A 16,166-nucleotide genomic window follows, 5' to 3' on the forward strand; every position below is an offset into this window, starting at 1 on the left:
ATAGTAAAAATACGGAAACTGACTGAGAATACATAAAATTGGAGAAAAATACCGTGAAATAAGAACTGAGCAAAATCAATAAAACTGTGTGTTTTGGAGAAGGAGAGTAGACTGAGGCTGCATACACACAACTTAATAGCGGAGAGAGGAGGCTTCCTAGAGACTATTCGTCAATGGGAATGACAATATTATCCTGCGCATAAGTAATACAACCTAATATCGGACCATGACTTCTGTGTGCAAGAGGAAGGTTACCAGGGGTGGTAGTAAACTGCGATAAGACTGTTACATCTCCTCTGGCTACTGATCGTGGTTTTTATTTCCTTGTAAGATGTCACCGTTTCTTCTTAGGCATTTATGTCTGCCGACGATCATTTTATATGACTGTTGTGATTGTATCATAATTTCTTAACCATAATCGGGCTTGTACTTCGTAAACAGCAGGCGTATTACATCTCTGGAAACATATGTAGTGTTTGTGTTACAAAGAATCGATTTTTTCTTTGGTGTGCAAGGTAGTAGTTTTATCAATTCATAGTTTGTTTCCATAGTTTACTATGGAGAAAGATCAGGGAGAACGTATGTCATGCCTTGGAAACGTATTTCTTACACTGGAATATTAACAGCGTTGCATTCAACAAGACCAATAGGTCAGACACCAGACAACTCTAGCACTATAGCGTGTTTAAATGTAGGACCCATAAATTGGGAATCGTCCAGTCTAGCCGTTGGTCGGCGTTCAAATTTCGGAAAAACTGGTAAATGTGATAAACCTAATCATGCTATCCACTGTGGTGTTTATTACAGTACACCGCCTCATATTGATGGTGTCCTTTCCATCTCATCATCTGTTCACTGGTAACGCTGATGATTACCACAAAATGGTTGACTGACATCTCTTGTTTGAGATGGACAGAGAGTCTTGATGGGAACAGCACCTTCTGGAGATGGCCTGCACCCAAACAGTGATTGCAACATGAGGAATCAATTGAAAAGGAACACCTAGATATCTGATACCACGTCACTGTGGAAGATGAATTTATGTAGAGGTCATCAATCACGTTCGGACAGCTATTTGGAAACGCCCCACAATGCCGCAAACTTTTCCAGTTTCCATGTGTTGTGATGCCTCCCACAAATTTTTTGTCAATAAGAACCGACATCTCCCTATTTCATTCCAATAATCCTGTGTTGTGGGTGTAGCAGCATAGTTTACAAAGAACGATGTCCAGTTTTCTTTGAGAGCCAATCGATCGAGACGTGTTAATTATTTTAGCACCTCTTACAGACCTCGAAGTCATGGTGGAAAAACAAAACAAAATGTATGGCGGTATACAAAACCATAGACATATACCTGCTTGGATGTGCTACAGCAAAAAAAAAAAAAATGCATCAGACTGCTAATGAAAGAGCAACACAGGGGCCCTCTCTTGAAATTGATAGCCTGTGGTATATGATCCTCCTACAGTACAGATGACGAAACTTTACACTGGTCTGTGGAAGCGACTTCGATCACTGTCCACCTGACGCCAGTGGACCAGTACATGTATATTTAGTGGTATCACCACATATGGTCAATCCCAGCTCTCAGATGGTATTTACTTCCAGATATATCAGAAGACGTGTTGCGGTAATGTCTTATCGAGTTCTCAACCGGGTGACGTTAGCAGAGCTTTTATAGTTCGTAGTTTTTCTCTGTTGTATGGTACAAAATAACAGGGAGGGTGAGAGTGTTTGGGGCACAGTCATGTATGTACCCTGAGAGACGCGTATCTCCATCAGACTGCAGAAGCTGTATGTAGTTTGGAGACACACCTCAATGCAGTAGCAAAATCCTCATTCTCTTTCCAGCTCCTGTATGATGTGGCGTCTTACTAATTTTCCTGATAAGAAACACCATCGTAACTGCTCTTACTGTCTTTTCTACTACCTCATGTTACAGGAGAAAGCTTCGTTTGGCGCAGGCGTTACATACTGTACACGATTGGCTGAGCTATGACAACACATTCAGGATTTCCACCGAGTAGTCAACACACAGCCTTGTCACATTAACTCAGCTCACCTTGTTTCTCTATGGTATGCAGAATGTCTTAGATATGGTTCTCACTGAATCCATCTTAAATTGGAATGATCACATGGACAAAACTGCAGGAAGGGCGGGGTAGAGAATGAGCAACAGTTACAAGATGCATAGGGACTGTCAAAAAAACCACACTGGAATTTTTCTGTATGGGATCCTTAGCATAATAAGTTCGAGAAAGGTGACTCGTTTTGAGACATGAGAGTGGCACTAAAATGGTTCACCATTGGTTGTAATCATTAAAAGACGTCTCGATAGGATCCAAAGCAAGTGTGTGGCTGAATGAGTAGACTTCATTCCAGATTACAGACAGCATTTCTACCAGAAAGCGTAACCCCTTTCAGCGACTCTTGTATGTGCCTGTAGAACCAAGACTGCTCTCGTGCAGATTGACATTAACACATTGGTTGTAATTATGTTTTAATAGCATGGTCCTTATGCGAAATGCCAGAGATAGAATCCTTCTGCACTCACCTTCAAGTGTCAGTTGTCAATAGTGGATCTTGAAAGGAACATCATCTTACCTCCAGTTATTCCCATTTGAACTAATTGGGGAAGGTAATCTGACTGCTGAAAAAGAAAATCACTCATCATGCAAAGTGACTCTTATCATCAATTTAATTAATGAGCCTATCAATTCGATATTAATGGCGTGCCGCCTGACGGATGGAAGCGGTGGCTAGGTTACCATGGATATGATCCTTGACTTGGTGCGGCAATGAGGCGTTTGTTTTCGTCGTGGCAGTATGTTTTAATGAAATTTCCATCTCCCATCTACACATGGAGAGACGACCATAGTAATAAAATCAGTTGCTTTACCGAATTTATAAAGTGATACATAGCATTAACCTGATATTCATAACATCTCTGTGCTGTTATCTTAAGAGACTTAGTATATGGCAGGCATTTGGTTACTTTAAGGGAGTCCGAAAGTGAGGAGGAATCGTGTGACAGAGGTAGAGCTTAGCAATCCGTCCTGAGCCAAAAATGAGTTTAATATTCCAGTCCTGCGGCGCATGATGTAACAGATAATAAGCTGATTATAACAGACTTTGTTATACCTGATGAGAAAATATTTGGTTATTTTTCACAACAGATAATGATACTTTAGCCATGTGAAAAAGCATGTCTGCCCTGATTTCTTCTGTCTTCGAACATAACTCGTATAAAACGAAGAAATCTAGATTTCGTTTGAGAATTTCAGGGTGTATGGTTAACAAAATCGGTGACTCGGATAGGGTAAAATGGATTTTTTAAACAGGGGTGTCTATGTCAGGGTGGAAGTGATTAACAGTACATTATACATCCAGGCAACAGCTGTTTGTTTCACAGTGCACCGTGGCTGGCTGCAAGGGTGGTCACGAGGAGTTGGCAACCAGAAGTAATGGATTAAGTCAACCTTAGATGGGTGGAGAGATACAAAGAATGCGCCAGCCTGTCTACTCTTGTCTGCAGTACCAGGTGATAGAGAATTGACCAGTGTGCTGGGTAGGCAGGGATGGAAATGAAAGCGTGTGCAGTGTGAGAGTAGATTCAAAATGACAGGTGTTTGCACTGGTCGTATTGATAACATCTGAATTCCTACCACTCCAATCATTACTTGATGCCCTCCATGGCTGGGGGTGGTCCACTGTGGCATACATGTGCATCCACGACTCTGGCTGTGGTCACAGCAGTAATTTTCACTGTGGCACACGAAAGGATATGACCACTTGAGAAAGAGAGAGAGAGAGCATGTGTTTCAACACCACTTTCTCAGATATCAATATCTGGCACTTTTGTTCAGGGATTAGCACGACATCCAGTCTGTCAGTCGCAGGATCCAAGTGGAAGTAGTGTGGTCTCTTGGACATTGGCGTGTGGTGCGGCCCAGCGAAGCGATCGGTTCGGTGCCGTGCAGTCAGTGCAAAAGATTTTTAACAGTGTAATTACATGCAGTGAATTTAGTTGATGGTATTCCTTGCATGATTAGGATTTAAAAAAGAACCACAATCGTTTAAATATTCCATACTTCCTTGTCCCCCTCAAAACATTTAAATAAACAATATACTACCCACTGCAACAGATTTCTCACCAAGTTCCTTAAATAAATAAATAAATAAACTATATTCCAAACACTGCCTTGTGCCCTACAAATTGTTAAATAACCAATATTCCACACATTGCCTTGTCTACCAGAAATTGCTTAAACAATATTTCGTATACTGCAATCGATTTACTACCAAATGGCCAATCAGTTGTGTCTTTTCCTCTCCAGTTCCCAGGTGGGGGAGCAGAGGAGGAGAGTTAGAGGCTTTCCCAAAGGGGGGGGGATTAATTACTTGATCGATTTAATTAATTAGTTAATCAAGTTGATATCAAATGTGGCTTGAATCAGCGAGGGTAGTTCCCAGAGGAGAGGGGGAAGAGGAGGGGAAGTGGGAGGAGGAGTGGAAAGTGGAGGGATGGGGGTTTCTCGGACAGATAGATTATCCCCAGGGGATCATAATCCTCTTAGCGGAACAATACTGGTAGTTTAAGGATGGATTATCTCCAGGGTGTCATAATCATTTTTGCAGAGCAATAGATTAAGAACCTTTCAGTCAAAAGAGAACAATAGGTTTGCCCCTGAATGTACACTTGTCCCTGATGTAGGCGACCCACACTAAGAAATGTCCCCCTTACCCCCTTTGCTCTACTACTATCAAGAGCAGCAGTCAACCTCGCTGGTGTAGTAATGGAAAGCCCTACAACAAGAAGGGAGCATGTTGCAGAGCAGACATTCCCCTCTGTCGTGATCATACAGACTATTAAGTACTATGTCCCGCCGTTTGTAATGTCCAGGGGAATATCACGAATGGCGATGAGTTCAATGCAATTATTGTCTTTGAATAAAAGTGTCATTTCTGTTCGTCTCGCTGCATATTTCTCTCAATTACCTACTGCCCTATACTGTAGCAGTTCTTTCTATATATGCTCCAAGTTTGATGGAGTTATGTTACTTGACAGTGACACATCATGCAGAAGTTACTTGCGTCCTTCAGTTTTGCACACTAATATATGTTGGCAGCAACCAAAAACCAAATGAATACCGGCTGAAGACTTCTGGATTCTTCTGATACTGGTCTTGGGAGTTGATCAGCCAGCTTACAGTTGATGCATTGTATGGATTCTTGAACAACCTGCACATCTGACTCTTTTCTTGTTTCCAGATGCAAACCATTTTGGGATAGCATCGTACTACACCAGATTCATCGCGGACTGCGGTATGATTGTAAGTGATCCAATTCCAGGCTGCTGTATGGCAGAAGCGCCACCTGGTGGCCACATGTGAGCCCTCACTTTGTTCTGATCACCATTTGCAGGGAGTCGCGATGTCCGTGGCCGCCCCCTCAGTTGTTGCAGCAGGCTCGAAGCAGGTGAGACGTACTGATAAACGTAACACAAAACGTAGCTTAACGCTGGCCTTCGGATGTTTCAAAATTAATATGGAGGTATTAAGGCTTTGTGGTATTTATTACATTCAACTTACGATTATAAACAATACATCAAATGAAAGAGCAACTCAGATAGCTTTGTTTATACAGGGTGTTACAAAAAGGTACGGCCAAACTTTCAGGAAACATTCCTCACACACAAAGAAAGAAAATATGTTATGTGGACATGTGTCCGGAAACGCTTACTTTCCATGTTAGAGCTCATTTTATTACTTCTCTTCAAATCACATTAATCATGGAATGGAAACACACAGCAACAGAACGTACCAGCGTGACTTCAAACACTTTGTTACAAGAAATGTTCAAAATGTCCTCCTTTAGCGAGGATACATGCATCCACCCTCCGTCGCATGGAATCCCTGATGCGCTGATGCAGCCCTGGAGAATGGCGTATTGTATCACAGCCGTCCACAATACGAGCACGAAGAGTCTCTACATTTGGTACCGGGGTTGCGTAGACAAGAGCTTTCAAATGCCCCCATAAATGAAAGTCAAGAGGGTTTAGGTCAGGAGAGTGTGGAGGCCATGAAATTGGTCCGCCTCTACCAATCCATCGGTCACCGAATCTGTTGTTGAGAAGCCTACGAACACTTCGACTGATATGTGCAGGAGCTCCATCGTGCATGAACCACATGTTGTGTCGTACTTGTAAAGGCACATGTTCTAGCAGCACAGGGAGAGTATCCCGTATGAAATCATGATAACGTGCCCCACTGAGCGCAGGTGGAAGACATCACCAACAATGCCTGCCAAAACGTTCACACAAAATCTGTGTTTATGACGTGATTGCACAATTGCGTGCGGATTCTCGTCAGCCCACACATGTTGATTGTGAAAATTTACAATTTGATCACTTTGGAATCAAGCCTCATCCGTAAAGAGAACATTTGCACTGAAATGAGGATTGACACATTATTGGATGAACCATTCGCAGAAGTGTACCCGTGGAGGCCACTCAGCTGTTGATAGTGTCTGCACACGCTGTACATGGTACGGAAACAACTGGTTCTCCCGTAGCACTCTCCATACAGTGACGTGGTCAACGTTACCTTGTACAGCAGCAACTTCTCTGACGCTGACATCAGGGTTATCGTCAACTGCACGAAGAATTGCCCCGTCCATTGCAGGTGTCCTCGTCGTTCTACGTCTTCCCCAGTCGCGAGTCATAGGCTGGAATGTCCCGTGCTCCCTAAGACACCGATCAATTGCTCCGAACATCATCCCGTCGTGACACCTTCGTTCTGGAAATCTGTCTCGATACAAACGTACCGCGCCACGGCTATTGCCGCGTGCTAAACCATACATCAAATGGGCATCTGCCAACTCCGCATTTGTAAACATTGCACTGACTGCAAAACCACGTTCGTGATGAACACTAACTTGTTGATGCTACGTACTGATGTGCTTGATGCTAGTATTGTAGAGCAATGAGTCGCATATCAACACAAGCAGCGAAGTCAACATTACCTTCCTTCAATTGGGCCAACTGGCGGTGAATCGAGGAAGTACAGTACATACTGACGAAACTAAAATGAGCTCTAACATGGAAATTAAGCGTTTCCGGACACATGTCCACATAACATCTTTTCTTTATTTGTGTGTAAGGAATGTTTCCTGAATGTTTGGCCGTACCTTTTTGTAACACCCTGTATACCTGTGTGCATGTGCATGCGGCATTTCCTGTGTTTGCCGATAGAAAGCGCTAGTAGCAAAGGTGGTGACTGGTGAGCAGAAAGCTTTTTGTGTTTTACCATTTGCAAGGACTGAGTCTGTTGTTACACTGCAACATGCGTTCCGTTTTTTTATTTATTTTGTTTATTTACTTATTTTACCTGATGTGATTAGGGCCATCAGGCCATCTGTTACATCAGAAGGAGGTTCCACACGTGGAATACATTTTTTACATCATACTTACCTAAGAAATAACAATTTTAATATGACAAATAGTATTAAAATTATATGAGTGTCTACAGTGACGTTGTGAGTAAATAAAACTGACTATGAACTAATAATGTTAATACTGGCAGTACTTGTAGTACTGATGCTGCTCCCACTAATAGCGATAGTAGTAGTAGTAGTAATTACAATAATAACAATGATGATAGTAGCAGATACAAAAAAAATATTGCTTTACGAAATAGGTGTTTTCTGATATAGCGAGTTCTAGGGAAGGAAATTTAAGGAGACTGCACCAACTAAGAATATTGGGAAATGAGGGAGGTCTGGACGGAAAGAAGGATGTATAAGTGTAAAAAGTCCATACAGGCACAATGATAAGTCATTACTCTTGCATTAGTAGACAAGTCATTAACTGTCTTCTGCAGCTAAGAATGTTATTCAGTTCTATAATGTAATGTGGGAGGTTATTCCAGAACAGTGTTTGTGCTATTGAGAAGAACTAAAGTGGCTGAACAACGGAGTGGGACGTAAAGGATTTTACTCCGACGTGAACAGGTGTTTTTGTCATGTTGTTCAAACAAGAGCGTAAAGGCCGAGGACAGATATGACGACTGTGTATGTTGCTAAGACGGTATAGAAGATGGAGGGTATGAAAATCTCTGTACTTGTATGCAAATACCCAGGATAGCTGTAGATATGATGGTGAACATCACAGATATAACGAACACAGGCACTCATAACCAGTTCCAAGGTAGTGTGATGCTTTCTGAGAAAGATTTTGCATAATAATATTGCTGCAATGAATAACTGCAAGTATAAATGTTGTAGAAGTTTCTTTTTCAGATCAAGAAGGAACAGCTTTTTATAGTTTTGTAGGGCATAGAGAGATGCTGATGCCTTCTTACACACTGCTGTTAAATGCTTCGTCAAATTTAAATTTTCATGTGTTATTACACCTAGAATCTTTGCTGGAGGAGGAAGTTGATATTTGTTCCATTTATGATTAAATATGTTAGGGATTCACAGTATTTCGGGCTAATGAGCCTAGAATGGCCAACCGGTACCGACTGGATTTTGGATAGATCGAGCTATAACCTTGTATTCTTCGCCCATTTTTATAGTGCATACATGTCGGTATTGACGTTCTCGGTAGCAGTCTTTATGTTTAGATACGATTAGAAGTCATCAGCGTACATGTGGCATTTGCAGTAGGACAAAACTGCTAACACATCATTGATATGCAATGAGGCTTATACACTGCTGGCTACCGTAAATGCAACACCCTGGAGGAAGCATCCGAATCAAGTGAAATTTACACCATGGGTTTGCAGCGATGAGATATGCAACTGATTAGAATTTCAGCGCAGACGCACATCACGCGCGCCTGTGGCGCCACCTCATAGCGCCATTTAAGGCTTGGCGATTTCGACGAGTGTACGTTCGGCACGTGTGTTTACCTTGTGGTTGTTTCACAAGACGATCAGTTATGCCTCGTAGACAACAGCGAACATCGTTTGATCAAGTATCCGAGTTCGACAGAGGAAGGATAGTGGCTTACTGAGATTGTGGATTATCATACAGAGAAATCGCTAGTCGTGTTGGACGAAACCAAACAACTGTAATGCGGATATGTGACCGTTGGATGCAGGAGGGTACGACGGACCGACGTGGTCGATCGCATTCACCTCGGTGCACCACTGCACGTGCTGATAGGCAAATTGTGCGCATGGCAGTGACGGATCGCTCAGTGACATCCGGAACCATAGCACAGCACATTGCGTCTGTAACGCATCATCCAGTGTCTGCGTGTACCATTCGACGCCGTTTACAGCAGAGTGGTCTGTCCGCAAGACGTCCATTGCTTCGTCTACCATTGACGCAGAACCACAGACGTCTCCGTCACCAATGGTGTGATGACAGACGGATGTGGACGGCAGAATGGAATGACGTTGTCTTTACTGACGAGGCACGCTTCTCTCTGCAGCATCACGATGGTCGGATTCGAGTGTGGAGACACCGTGGAGAGAGGATGCTGGATAGCTGCAATATGCACCGCCACACTGGTCTTGCACTGGGTATTATGGTATGGGGCGGTATTGGATATTACTCTCGCACGCCTCTAGTACGCATTGCCGGTACTTTAAATAGCCGGCGCTACATATCCGAGGTGCTGGAGCCAGCTGTCCTTCCTTACCTTCAGGCCTCGGCCACAGCCATATTTCAACAGGATAATGCGCGACCACACGTGGCACGCATTGTCCAAAGGTTCTTCGTCAATAACCAGATTGAATTGCTTCCCTGGCTGGCTCGCTCTCCGGATCTTTCGCCGATAGAAAACATGTGGTCCATGGTTGCTCAACGAGTGACCCAGATTACATCCCCAGCTGCCACACCAGATGATCTTTGGCAACGTGTGGAAGCTGCTTGGGCTGCTGTACCCCAGGAACACATCCAACGTCTCTTTGACTCAATGCCGAGACGTGTGGCAGCGGTGATCTCCAACCATGGCGGCTACTCTGGCTACTGATTCTGGCAGGAACCACATGTCACAGACGTCTGTAAACGTAATCATTTGATACTTGGTCAGCATGTTATCTACAAAATAAATTTTGTTGTGCTACCTCTTGTCTTTCTTGGTGTTGCATTTACGGTGGCCAGCAGTGTATTACGTGCCTCCAATTACGACCTTTTTTTTTTTGTCATCAGTCTACTGACTGGTTTGATGCGGCCCGCCACGAATTCCTTTCCTGTGCTAACCTCTTCATCTCAGAGTAGCACTTGCAACCTACGTCCTCAATTATTTGCTTGACGTATTCCAATCTCTGTCTTCCTCTACAGTTTTTGCCCTCTACAGCTCCCTCTAGTACCATGGAAGTCATTCCCTCATGTCTTAGCAGATGTCCTATCATCCTGTCTTCTCCTTATCAATGTTTTCCACATATTCCTTTCCTCTCCGATTCTGCGTAGAACCTCCTCATTCCTTACCTTATCAGTCCACCTAATTTTCAACATTCGCCTGTAGCACCACATCTCAAATGCTTCGATTCTCTTCTGTTCCGGTTTTCCCATAGTCCATGTTTCACTACCATACAATGCTGTACTCCAGACGTACATCCTCAGAAATTTCTTCCTCAAATTAAGGCCGGTATTTGATATTAGTAGACTTCTCTTGGCCAGAAATGCCTTTTTTGCCATAGCGAGTCTGCTTTTGATGTCCTCCTTGCTCCGTCCGTCATTGGTTATTTTACTGGCTAGGTAGCAGAATTCCTTAACTTCATTGGCTTCGCTGTTCTCATTTCTACTACTTCTCATTACCTTCGTCTTTCTCCGATTTACTCTCAAACCATACTGTGTACTCATTATACTGTTCATTCCGTTCAGCAGATCATTTAATTCTTCTTCACTTTCACTTAGGATAGCAATGTCATCAGCGAATCGTATCATTGATATCTTTTCACCTTGTATTTTAATTCCACTCCTGAACCTTTCTTTTATTTCCATCATTGCTTCCTCGATGTACAGGTTGAAGAGTAGGGGCGAAAGGTTACAGCCTTGTCTTACACCCTTCTTAATACGAGCACTTCGTTCTTGATCGTCCACTCTTATCATTCCCTCTTGGTTGTTGTACATATTGTATATGACCCGTCTCTCCCTATAGTTACCCCTACTTTTTTCAGAATCTCGAGCAGCTTGCACCATATTATATTGTCGAACGCTTTTTCCAGGTCGACAAATCCTTTGAAAGTGTCTTGATTTTTCTTTAGCCTTGCTTCCATTATTAGCCGTAACGTCAGAATTGCCTCTCTCGTCTCTTTACTTTTCCTAAAGCCAAACTGATCGTCACCTAGCGCATTCTCAATTTTCTTTTCCATTCTTCTGTATATTATTCTTGTAAGCAGCTTCGATGCATGAGCTGTTAAGCTGATTGTGCGATAATTCTCGCACTTGTCAGCTCTTGCCGTCTTCGGAATTGTGTGGATGATGCTTTTCCGAAAGTCAGATGGTATGTCGCCAGACTCATATATTCTACACACCAACGTGAATAGTCGTTTTGTTGCCACTTCCCCCAATGATTTTAGAAATTATGACGGAATGTTATCTATCCCTTCTGCCTTATTTGACCGTAAGTCCTCCAAAGCTCTTTTAAATTCCGATTCTAATACTGGATCCCCTATCTCTTCTAAATCGACTCCTGTTTATTCTTCTATCACATCAGACAAATCTTCACCCTCATAGAGGCTTTCAATGTATTCTTTCCACCTATCTGCTCTCTCCTCTGCATTTAACAGTGGAATTCCCGTTGCACTCTTAATGTTACCACCGTTGCTTTTAATGTCACCAAAGGTTGTTTTGACTTTCCTGTATGCTGAGTCTGTCCTTCCGACAATCATATCTTTTTCGATGTCTTCACATTTTACCTGCAGCCATTTCGTCTTAGCTTCCCTGCACTTCCTATTTATTTCATTCCTCAGCGACTTGTATTTCTGTATTCCTAATTTTCCCGGAACATGTTTGTACTTCCTCCTTTCATCAATCAGCTGAAGTATTTCTTCTGTTACCCATGGTTTCTTCGCAGCTACCTTCTTTTGTACCTATGTTTTCCTTCCCAACTTCTGTGATGGCCCTTTTTAGAGATGTCCATTCCTCTTCAACTGTACTGCCTATTGCCCTATTCTATATTGCTGTATCTATAGCGTTAGAGAATTTCAAACGTATCTCGTCATTCCTTAGTACTTACGACTTTGTTGTTGTTGTGGTCTTCGGTCCTGAGACTAGTTTGATGCAGCTCTCCATGCTACTCTATCCTGTGCAAGCTTCTTCATCTCCCAGTACCTACTGCAACCTACATCCTTCTGAATCTGCTTAGTGTATTCATCTCTTGGTCTCCCTCTACGATTTTTACCCTCCACGCTGCCCTCCAATGCTAAATTTGTGATCCCTTGATGCCTCAAAACACGTCCTACCAACCGATCCCTTCTTCTAGTCAAGTTGTGCCACAAACTTCTCTTCTCCCCAATCCTTTTCAATACCTCCTCCTTAATTGTAAATAGCCTTTCGCTCCCTGTATTTCACCGCTGCCACCTTCAGAATTTGAAAGAGAGTATTCCAGTTAACGTTGTCAAAAGCTTTCTCTAAGTCTACAAATGCTAGAAACGTAGGTTTGCCTTTTCTTAATCTTTCTTCTAAGATAAGTCGTAAGGTTAGTATTGCCTCACGTGTTCCAACATTTCTACGGAATCCAAACTGATCTTCCCCGAGGTCCGCTGCTACCAGTTTTCCCATTCGTCTGTAAGGAATTCGCGTTAGTATTTTACAGCTGTGACTTATTAAACTGATAGTTCGGTAATTTTCACATATGTCAACACCTGCTTTCTTTGGGATTGGAATTATTATATTCTTCTTGAAGTCTGTGGGTATTTCGCCTGTCTCATACATCTTGCTCACCAGATGGAAGAGTTTTGTCACGACTGGCTCTCCCAAGGCCATCAGTAGTTCTAATGGAATGTTGTCTACTCCCGGGGCCTTGTTTCCACTCAGGTCTTTCAGTGCTCTGTCAAACTCTTCACGCAGTATCTTATCTCCCATTTCATCTTCATCTACATCCTCTTCCATTTCCATAATATTGTCCTCAAGTACATCGCCCTTGTATAAACCCTCTATATACTCCTTCCACCTTTCTGCCTTCCCTTCTTTGCTTAGAACTGGGTTGCCATCTGAGCTCTTGATATTCATACAAGTGGTTCTCTTCTCTCCAAAGGTCTCTTTAATTTTCCTGTAGGCAGTATCTATCTTACCCCTAGTGAGACAAGCCTCTACATCCTTACATTTGTCCTCTAGCCATCCCTCCTTATCCATTTTGCATTTCCTGTCAATCTCATTTTTGAGACGTTTGTATTCCTTTTTGCCTGCTTCATTTACAGCATTTTTATATTTTCTCCTTTCATCAATGAAATTCAGTATTTCTTCTGTTACCCAAGGATTTCTATTAGCCCTCGTCTTTTTACCTACTTGATCCTCTGCTGCCTTCACTACTTCATCCCTCAGAGCTACCCATTCTTCTTCTACTGTATTTCTTTCCCCCATTCCTGTCAATTGTTCCCTTATGCTCTCCCTGAAACTCTGTACAACCTCTGGTTCTTTCAGTTTATCCAGGTCCCATCTCCTTAAATTCCCACCTTTTTGCAGTTTCTTCAGTTTCAATCTGCAGTTCATAACCAATAGATTGTGGTCAGAATCCACATCTGCCCCTGGAAATGTCTTACAATTTAAAACCTGGTTCCTAAATCTCTGTCTTACCATTATATAATCTATCTGATACCTTTTAGTATCTCCAGGATTCTTCCAGGTATACAACCTTCTTTCATGATTCTTGAACCAAGTGTTAGCTATGATTAAGTCATGCTCTGTGCAAAATTCTACAAGGCGGCTTCCTCTTTCATTTCTTCCCCCCAATCCATATTCACCTACTATGTTTCCTTCTCTCCCTTTTCCTACTAACGAATTCCAGTCACCCATGACTATTAAATTTTCGTCTCCCTTCACTACCTGAATAATTTCTTTTATCTCGTCATACATTTCATCAATTTCTTCATCATCTGCAGAGCTAGTTGGCATATAAACTTGTACTACTGTAGTAGGCATGGGCTTTGTGTCTATCTTGGCCACAATAATGCGTTCACTGTGCTGTTTGTAGTAGCTAACCCGCACTCCTATTTTTTTATTCATTATTAAACCTACTCCTGCATTACCCTTATTTGATTTTGTATTTATAACCCTTTAATAATCTGACCAAAAGTCTTGTTCCTCCTGCCACCGAACTTCACTAATTCCCACTATATCTAACTTTAACCTATCCATTTCCCTTTTTAAATTTTCTAACCTACCTGCCCGATTAAGGGATCTGACATTCCACGCTCCGATCCGTAGAATGCCAGTTTTCTTTCTCCTGATAACGACGTCTTCTTGAGTAGTCCCCGCCCGGAGATCCGAATGGGGGACTATTTTACCTCCGGAATATTTTACCCAAGAGGATGCCATCATCATTTAATCATACAGTAAAGCTGCATGGTACTGGTAATGACGCACTACTGGCGAGACATTAGATATAAGCGAAACCATTGAACTGCACTTTTCGAGAAATTTAGACTGGTAAGTCTTGCAAGCAAAATGTCGAAGTCGACAGTGTCAAAGGCTTTACTGATGCCTAAAAAGCACATGTAGTCGCCTCTTATGCATCCACGGCAAGTTTCCGGTCATTTCTGACCTTTGTTAATGCAGATGTCATGTTGCAGTGTTTACGGAAACTTGATTGGTATGCGTCTAGTAGGTTATTTGTAGTTAGGTAGTTTGTTATCTGGTCATGGACTAAATGTTCTAAGAACTTGGACAATGTAGGAAGAATGCAGATACGTCGGTAATCGCAGTCCATATGGGGCGCTGGGGAATGAAATAACAATAAAGAGAAAAGAATTGGAGCATCAGTCATTCAGCTCACTTTGAAGGTGGCCGAACGATACACTGCCGAAATATCAGAAGACGACTTGGAATTTATGTGACTGCATGACAAAAACTTAATGGAGCAAGTATATGTTCACAGAGATCAAATCCTTTAACAGAAAGTACCTGATGTGAGTCCTCTCCAAACCGCCGAAAACAGGAGGATTTATCTGCTTGTAAACTGTTCTTTAAGTCCCGAGTCAATACATGAGCAAATAATTACAGCTGGTGACACTAACAAATATGCTTCCCTAAAGTCAGAAAAGTAAGAAGTAAACCTGCACCTTGGCTAAACGAAGAACTAAAACAGCTCATGAATCTCAGAGACGCTGCACATCAGGCATACAAACTGTGCCCCATGTTTGAAAATCATTTTGCTTACAAGCTGTGAGAAATGCAAAGCTCAGACATGCCCATACATCAACCGACAACAGAAATAGGCCATCTCTCCTGTGGGAAATCTGCCTGGTCTTGGTATAGGCAAAGTAAAAGCTGCAGCTGACGCCATTGCCCAGCCAAAGATCTGAACTGGAACTTCATGTTATCTACAGCCACAACTGAAACAGAAACGGAACAGAGACTCATTGATTACTTCAAGGGAGTAAACGACTGTAGCCATGAAAGATTCAGTCTAAGGCATGTTACTTGCAAATACCATTAAAACAGCCATCATGCGAATCAGATCTGCATCTACTGGACGTAATGGCATCACAATTCAAATGCTAAGCTTATTATTGAACCACTACTGCCCATTATAATAGATATCTTTAACCACTCCTTAACGACAAGTGTTTTCCCTGAGGCCTGGAAACAGAGGCCAGTTAAATGGTTCAAATGGCTCTGAGCACTATGAGACTTAACAGCTATGGTCATCAGTCCCCTAGAACTTAGAACTACTTAAACCTAACTAACCTAAGGACATCACACAACACCCAGTCATCACGAGGCAGAGAAAATCCCTGACCCCGCCGGGAATCGAACCCGGGAACCCGGGCGTGGGAAGCGAGAACGCTACCGCACGACCACGAGATGCGGGCTTTTCCGTTTCATTTCACATGTAGCAGCAAAGGTTCCAAAGTGCGAATTGACGAGGGCATCCCAGCTCTTTTCTTCAAGCGTTATTTTGAAAATGGTTTGTCTGGTGCTTCGTCCAGTCAACTTACTTAACAGTAAGGACACACTTTTATCGGAAATGTTACCACTAAAAGGATTCC

At 42.5% G+C, this 16,166-nt stretch overlaps 1 protein-coding gene across 1 annotated transcript in view; it reads left to right on the top strand.

Moving 5' to 3' along the window:
- The window catches only part of LOC124798945 (ureidoglycolate dehydrogenase (NAD(+))-like), a 104,874-nt gene that overhangs the window by 15,294 nt on the left and 73,414 nt on the right, over positions 1-16,166 (top strand). Inside the window, exons 3-4 of the mRNA XM_047262479.1 lie at positions 5,272-5,333; positions 5,425-5,478. Of these exons, the coding sequence (XP_047118435.1) occupies positions 5,272-5,333; positions 5,425-5,478 (116 nt within the window). The remainder of the gene's footprint in view (positions 1-5,271; positions 5,334-5,424; positions 5,479-16,166) is intronic.

This window comes from Schistocerca piceifrons, chromosome 5 (assembly GCF_021461385.2).
Source record: "Schistocerca piceifrons isolate TAMUIC-IGC-003096 chromosome 5, iqSchPice1.1, whole genome shotgun sequence".
Taxonomy (NCBI): Eukaryota; Metazoa; Arthropoda; class Insecta; order Orthoptera; family Acrididae; genus Schistocerca; species Schistocerca piceifrons.